The 8,444-nt window shown below is 46.7% G+C and overlaps 1 protein-coding gene across 1 annotated transcript in view; it reads right to left on the reverse strand.

Moving 5' to 3' along the window:
• The window catches only part of efnb3b (ephrin-B3b), a 52,963-nt gene extending 49,743 nt beyond the window's left edge, over positions 1-3,220 (reverse strand). The window contains exon 1 of the mRNA XM_076289591.1: positions 1,993-3,220. Coding sequence (XP_076145706.1) covers positions 1,993-2,141 — 149 coding nt within the window. The 5' untranslated portion in view covers positions 2,142-3,220. The remainder of the gene's footprint in view (positions 1-1,992) is intronic.
• Between the last annotated feature and the right edge of the window lie 5,224 nt (positions 3,221-8,444).

Consider the following 8,444-nt stretch of genomic DNA (forward strand, 5'->3'; position numbering starts at 1 on the left):
TATATATATATATATAGATAGATATATATTTAGATATATGAAGAGAGAGAGAGAGAGAGAAAGGGTAGAAACCTGCACGCCAGACACTGAAAGAGAGGGAGAAAGACTCAAATGAAACAGAAAAAAAAGAAAGAAAGAAAGAAAAAAAATGACAAGAAAGAAATCGGTGCGTTCCTGTTTAGAGACAGATATGGAGAGAACTCCTCATGATTCCACGCAACCAGACAGGGACCTTCCTCAGGTAATTCACCAGCATCCTAAACAGCAGGCAGCTTTTGTCTTTGCCTGGCGCAGATTGTTGTAGCCTGGAGCCCCATCAGGCCGTACAGACAGTACAGATGCCCATTAGGCGACGAGAGCGTGGGTGTGGAGCAAAAGAGAGCTCTCTGCCGTTCAGTAATTAGGATGCAAGTGTCTGTTTGGCGGCCCGTAAAAGCTCCAGGCTACAAACGCGATTCGATTCGTTTAGTTGCGTGTTGGCTGGTGTGCGTGCAAGTGTGTTTATGGAGTGCAATTGTATGTTAATAATGTGTGTGTGTGTGTGTGTGAGAGAGAGAGAGAGAGAGAGAGAGAGAAAGAGACAGAGAACATTATGTGTGCGTGCGTAAAAGTGCGGGGCGGGTGCAGTGAACGGACCCCCCCCCACACACACACACACACACACACCAGAAAATGTAACTTTTACAGATTCCTACACATATTCCCATTGGTTTCATTACCTATCCACAAAACCAAGATAGGTCAAAAACTAATTTGGAGAACAAAAAAATAATCATCATTGTAGCCTAGTAGGCCGTGGGAGCCAGCTCACGAAATTATGCTGTAGATTAGCCTGGAAACAAGGGCAAAATCGCTCATTAACAGTGGGTGTAAAGAGCCTAGATGACAGACCGGGGCAGAGTTAGAGTCCCCTCTGCAGCATCTGTCGAGGCGAAGGGACCCACGACTGCCACATGGACACATTAAAAACCTATTCGTCTTTCAAGGGCCCCATGGCATTGCTAATGGGCCCTGCATAACCTACATACCGATTTAGACCGGCAGCGTCGGGTGTCCACTTAAACAAGCAATAGCCTACATGACAAACGACCCCGGTGTGGGAGAGCCAGGCTTGAATTTGTCCTTTGATTGTCTTTATAGTGGGAATTGCTCCGACAAGTGAGCGTGGGCAGCGTTTTAAACACAGAAAACAAAAGCCAGTAAAGAGTAGGCTACAACCAGCTAGTTCAATAAAAGTTCACTGTTATCACAAAAGCAATGCGTTAAAATCGAGCACGAACTAACCTTCGGCTTGTCCCCAAAGACATTCATCAAGTGATGTTTGACTAACATAATTCCTTAGTAAACGAGTTGCCTCCATTTCCTTCTCCAAATGTGAAACATGGGTGGCAATCTAAACTAACATGTAAGGTTAACCTTAAGGGGATTTCTACACTCATAGAAAGAATGCTATACGGTATTTAGAAAGGTTTTTGTTACACGCATCAGTGCGCTAAGCCTTTGGTTGTTTCAGCAACACATGCATACGTTTGTTTTACGTTCTATCTGATTTTATAAAATAGGCTATATATATTTTGCCCTCTAACATTTGGTGGTTTAGATCCCTCTTTTAAATGTGAAAGTTGTTTGTGTTTTGGTTGTTGTAGCCCAACCAGGCTGAAATAGAATATAAAGAAGGCAGCACATAATGACCCAACTTCCTTTGCTTGTCGTAAAATTCCTCAACACACACAGTCAATGAAATCTGGCATTTATTAGTCTGGCAGCAGCATGCCCATAACTTCTGCAGACTCCTTGATGAGCTATTCGCCGAGCTCGTCAATGGCCAGGCTTTTTTATTGAACTCTTTCCAAGAGCACCGGGGAGGAAATCTTCAGAACTATCCACGCTTATCTCCACATACGAGTGCGATAAGATGGGATTTACCCACTCGAACACGTTGGAATCTCACAAATAAACACTTTGCCAAACGCGCTTAGTTTCGGGTCTTACCTTTTGTTCAAGGAATTCCAGTAGATGGGCTCCATGTTGGTCGCAGAGATTCCAAGTAAATCCACTAAGAATATTAGCAGAATTCCCCATCCATTCCCACAGCTCCGACTCTCCATTTCAAAAGCAAAATCCCGTTTACTCGCCCCCATCAATGCCAAGGGATTCTGTTTCCCAAAGGTAAAAGGACTAGACTCTCCGATGCAAAGCGTTGAAGCCCGATGTAGCCTAGGCTGTAGGTGGTTCGCTGTTAGGGGATAGGTGTTCTAGGCACTGGCATGGATAAAAGCACCCCAAAGGAAAAAGCCAACAGAAAATAAATATTTCGATTCACTGAAAATAAGTTTACGTCCACAATAAAAGGCCACGGTGAAAATGTATCAAATAGAAAAATAGCCTATTTTAGTGTCTCCTTAGAATACGCGCTATGCCAAATCCATGACTTGTGTTTATGGTCCTGCCGTTTCAACGCAAGTCCTTCCAGACAAACTGATTCCGCTTCAAAAATATTATCCGTTTTTAACAAATGGTCTATTGAAATGTTTCAATAGAATATCTAACGATTATATGTCCTCTCCTGTCTCTCGTCTTGTTATCTGTTAGGATTCTGTTCGGTTTCTCTCCCATTCCCCCTGTCACTCTTTCTCTGCAGTTTGTTCTTCGTCTCCCCCGAGAGGAATGGGAACAAGACAAAATAATCAAAACATGCGCGTAAATTAATGATTGTTTAACATCAAAGATATTTCCTCAGCTCTCGGCAAACCATCCTCACAAGGACATGTTGATACAGGCGAGACTTCTCATCGCAGTTTTAGTCCTGTCTTCGTTTCCTTGCGCAGCCGAAGCTCCTTGTTCAATTTTCACCCTCTTCTCCAAATGCAACTTGTAATTCCGTACGTCCAGTGACCCACGCTCATTCGCGTGCCTTGAGCATTAAGGTCTGTCGATGATGGGAATCAAATGGTTGTTTCAGGTGCAGCGACCCATAGAAACCATTAAAAAAAATCCAATCGCTGAAATCTATTGTAAAGTCAATATTCAATAACAAAAAGCGAAGTCGAACATGAAGATAAGTAAATATGTAAAATGTTGTTCCAGCTATTTGATAGAATTTGTACACAGGAGTTTCCTGCGTGTGTTAAAACACACAGATAAGGCGAGTCATGAAAGATCTGGATGGCTTTTCTACTCACTTGCTCAAAAGCCTCCTGGCCCGACTTGTCCTAACGCTCGCAGGCGGCACATTGACAGACTGGCTTGTTTGAGAAAGAGAGGGAGGAGAAAGGGGAGGTGTGCACTGGAATAAAAAAAATCCCATCTTCCGGCTGGCAGACACACTAACGGAGCGGATTTTTTCTTCGGGATTTTTTTTCTTTCCCCATTTTTCCAGGAGGCGGTATCAAGCCGTTTCAGCCCTCCCAAAATGTACATGGGCACCCCTATCTCCCCCTCCTCTCTCTAACGGGATACAGTGTTTCAGTGGCCCGACACGGCCCCCCCCCGCCCCCCCCATGGCTGTTGCCACCGTACGGTCACACTATCACGCACGACAGACGCCACGCGCCGCCAGGATTATGATAGACCCAGAGCGCCCCCAATGTTCACCGTGCATTTTGCGTCAATGCATCCAAAACGATTCCATGTTATGGTCACACAGTGCAGATGTCGCATCAAACAGATTATCCCTGCATTATCATCCCATGACATATACCTCCATTTTCAATAAAATAAATCCTCTCATGCCTAGTGATATACGTTCCCTTATATACTAATTAGAGTTGAAGAGACTGACCACCTTGCTTTCTGTTCTACATTCCCACCATTTCGCTTGGATAATCTTGACAAGGCCAGGGAAAGATTTTTTTCTCCAAACAATAACAGTCTTAAAGAGGTATTACATTTGATATGATGCAGAGCGTCCCTAGAAAGTCTCACACCTGGCCACCTCAATCCTGTTCCTCTACTGCCACCGTGTGGCCATATCACCCAGTTCTTTAACCATGATCTCGCTCCAAAAGACCGAACAGAGCCTTGCGTTTTGTGAGTCTATGAACGTAACCTATCAATAAACAATCTGAATCAACGTAATGAACAGAAATATTAGAGGATAGCCTAGTAGGCCAAACAAATAAATTATTAGGTGTGCAATTAACTGATGACAAGATAAAGAATGTAAAGATGAAATGTTAATTTGCATTAGATAAAAGAAAATAAAAACACTTGTTTGTTTAAACTGAATTATGAGAAAAATCATTTACCCCGAAAACAGTTTTAGGGTTCAACACAGTTCATGCAGAGAGATCAACCTGAGTCTATGACTGTCAGTCAAAGGGTTGAACCAAAGTCCTTTTAGGCAAGTCCCTCTACTCAGCGGCCACATTGCAACGCTTTTTGGGCACTCATCGGGCATCCTCTTCGGCAGAAAGAGAGCAAGAGCAAGGCTTCACGACACCAATCTTGCTCCAGCTGCAAGTTCACAACACACGATTGGCTCAATGTATTCACATCACGCCACATGACTGGCTCAATGTATTCACATGTCGACGTTTTGCCGAGGAAGGGGTGGGATATGTGTAGACAACGGCCATATTGGCGTTACAAACTAGCCCCATGCATTTCTATGGAGGATTTTTTGAGTGCTGTGTCTCCACATTAGAAAGTCTCTGGTTGAACTGACTCTTTCAGTCAGAAGAAGGAGATGAAGGTGTTGATGACATTATCAGTCTGCGTCCCTGTCTCGGTGAGGCCAGGCTCCCTGCCTACTCTCTGCAGCTGCAGCAGGTTGTCGGGGTGGAAGGAGGAATCTGTCAGATCCACTGCTTATAACTGCACTGCACTCTCTGAGAGCAGGGAGAGAGAGAGAGAGATGGAGTATGAAGACGGAAAGGAGAGAAACAGAGAGAGAGAGACAGAAAGAGGAAGAGAGAGTATAAAGAAGAGAGAGAGAGACAGAAAGAGGAAGAGAGAGTATAAAGAAGAGAGAGAGAGACAGAAAGAGGAAGAGAGAGTATAAAGAAGAGAGAGAGAGACAGAAAGAGGAAGAGAGAGTATGAAGAAGGGAGGGGTTGAAGGAGTCAGGGAGGATGGCGACATTTATATGAAGACATATACATACTGGCATGAGGACTGGCTGGAGCACGCAGACTAGTAAAGCCAGACCTCTGCTGTACCTCGGAATCGGAATCGGAATGGGAATCAGCATGAGGCCATTTGCATACGAGCGCATAATATTCTTTTCTCTTAGGAAGGGAAGGTCACAGAGGAAGGTCATCAGGAATCTATGACAAAGACACGAGAGAGGAGAGAAAGATAGGATGTGTGTGTGTGTGTGTGTGTGTGTGTGTGTGTATAGTGTGTATATGTGTGTGTATGTGTGTTTGTGTGTCTATCTGTCGCAGTGTCACTCACTCACTCACTCACTCACTGCATCTCCTAAACTCATGCATAACTCTTGAGTTATGCATGAGTTTAGGAAATGGAGTGAGTGAGTGTGTGTAAATGAGTATGTGTGTGTGTGTGTGTGTGTTGGTGTGTGTAAAAGCTCTTTAACTCATTCAGAAGATGAGAGTATTAGACACGATGTGAGCGAATAACACCGGACAGAGAAACAGACGGAAAAGGACAAACGGTGAGGACAGAAAGAGAAAGAGACCAGAAAGTCCAGTCTGGAGAGTGTTGTCATGGGTACAGAGGTGAACGGAGAGCCTCAGAAGAGGACGTCAGGAGCTGACCTTCAACTCTTACTCACAGAGGACAGGCTCCCCTGTGATGCGGTGGAACACTGTCTCCTCCAGCTGCTCTATCCTGTCACACACACACACACACACACAAACACACACAGTTTGTACATGACACACAAAAGAGATGCATAGGCATACACACAAACACAAGACATGTATGTGTAAGGATATAAGGTACCCTTGTCCCTTGTCTTCAAAATGCTTGCAAGCACTCAAGCTTGCCATTAGATGCACACAGACACACACACACACACACACACACACACACACACACACACACACACACACACACACACACACACATACACAGACACACACACACACACACACACACACACACACACACACACACACACACACACACACACACACACTTACACAGACACACACACACACACACACACACACACACACACACACATACACAGACACACACACACACACACACACACACACACACACACACACACACACAGGGAGCAGTGTGCTCACTTGCCGGTTCTACAGGTGTGAGACCTGCTGTGTGTGTCTCCCACGGTGTGTTCCTCTCAGCCTCTCACACACTCCTCTCGTACACGTACACGAGTGACACACTGGCAGACGCACTTCTGAGAAATGTGCGCACGCGCAAACACACACACACACACACACACGCACACGCACACGCACACGCACACGCACACACACACACACACACACACACACACACACACACACACAATAAACACCATCTGGAAAAGAAATAAGGGAATCAATAGAAAAAGAATTTGCAGACTCTTCTCCAACGAGCCCCCTCTGAATACACACACACACACACACACATACACACACACACACCCACACACACACACTTGCAAAAAGTAAATGGGCCGAGCAAAGAGAGCTAGAGCCAGTTGGTTAGTTCTCCATCACATAGACACACACACACACACACCTGCGCCTCTTTAAGGCCACTGTCGGTTCACTTTTCTCCCTCTCCCTCTGCATCTCCTCTCTCACTCACAGCCAGCTTCCTCCCCACCTCCAGCACAGCCCTCAGCCCAGCCGCGAGGGCCTCCAGCTGGGCCTGCTGCTCCACCCGCTGCCCCTGCTTCTCCTCGGCCTCCAGCAGGGCCCGTGGAAAATGGGCACGCAGGCACTGGCCACCCAGACAGAGCGAAAAGACAGAGGGAGGGAGAGAGAAAGATGGAAGAGAGAGATAAAGAGGGGGAAGGGGAGAGAGGTGGGAGTGAGGGAGAGAGCGAAAGAAAGAATGAGGGTAAGGGACATGGGCTGAAAGAGAGAGAGACAAAGAGAGAGATGGAGATGGGGTGAGTGTGAGAGAGGAAAGAGAGAGAGGGAGTGAGGGAGAGGAGAGGAGAGTAAAGGGGGTGAGGGAGATGGAGTGAAAGAGAGATGGAGAGAGAGAGAAGAGGAGGGGGCAAGGGAGAGAAGAGGAGAGCAGGATTGTTAAAAAAGAACAGTGTGTGGGTGATGGGAGCTGGCAGCGTTTTGAAGATGAACACACTCTCCTTCTGCCTTTGAGGCCTGGCCGCTGGGCACGCATTGTGTGTGTGTGCGTGTGTGTGTCCCCTTTATTCCCTGGAGTGCAATTACACAAGCAATTACAGCCCATTACTAAAACTTGCCGGCCGCACAGCCAATCCGCCGGACAATGGCTGGGTAGGGAGAGCCATGCTGTAATAATCCGTGTCCACCGCTTCTCTGCGTAGGCAGAAGAAGCCAGTGGCATGGCTGTGCATTGTCCTCGCACGGTAAGGGTGAAATTGCTTGCACAGTTTGGTGTGTGTGTGTGTGTGTGTGGGTGTGTGTGTGGGTGTGTGTGTGTGTGTGGGTGTGTGTGTGTGTGTGTGTGTGTGTGTGTGTGTGTGTGTGTGTGTGTGTGTGTGTGTGTGTGTGTGTGTGTGTGTGTGTGTGTGTGGAAGGAGGGTGTGCTTAACTACTTATGGTGTGTCTTCATTTCTGGGAAGATCTCCAAACTAATAAAACCCCTGCAATCTAAGAGCTATTTTGTTAGTAACAGAAGTAATGGAGGCGGTCTGGAATTCTGGGTATCGTAGTCTTTACAATTCAATCGTTTGGCCTTCTTCCACGATTGAAAATGACTTCTGCAGTACTGAAGCAGGCACTCTTTTTTTTGTTTTTGTTTAAATCCGCGTTTGATCTCCCTGGGAATTGAACCCTATGACCTTGGCATGGCGGGGCATCGGGCACTGCGGTTGACTGCCCGCTTAAGCTGGCCCGACCCGATTAGAGGCAGAACTCTGAAAAGCCTCCTGGAGCAAGTGAGCGAGTTTGTGAAGGTCACTTACTCACGGCGGTCGCTCTCTGAAGCTCGGCGCCATCGAGCCTTACCTCCTGCTGGAGCTGCAAGGCCCTCTCCCGCTCCTCTTGTGCCCGCTGGAGGAGAGCCTTTGACTGGGCAGCCTACTCTTCCTGGCACCTGGGAGGCAGGGGGTCTGGAGGAAGAGGGAGATGACAGGGAAGAACAGGAGGAGAAGAGGAGGAGGAGGAGGAGGAAGATGCAGTAGAGCCCTTATGGCTGAGTGATAGAGAAAAAGAGAGAGACCATACGATGCATACTAGACGGAGACAAGCCTACAAGCTTGAGGCAGTCGAAACAACCCACACCACTCTCTCAAAGGTATTCATAAAAAAGGAAACACTCGCAAGCACACACACGCACACAGACTTTTTCCACCGAAGATTCAAAAC

This window comes from Alosa pseudoharengus, unplaced genomic scaffold (assembly GCF_046254945.1).
Source record: "Alosa pseudoharengus isolate Yale_2024_CS ecotype anadromous, Long Island Sound unplaced genomic scaffold, YU_APseudo_1.1 YU_APseudo_1.1_scf_17, whole genome shotgun sequence".
Lineage (NCBI taxonomy): Eukaryota > Metazoa > Chordata > Actinopteri > Clupeiformes > Clupeidae > Alosa > Alosa pseudoharengus.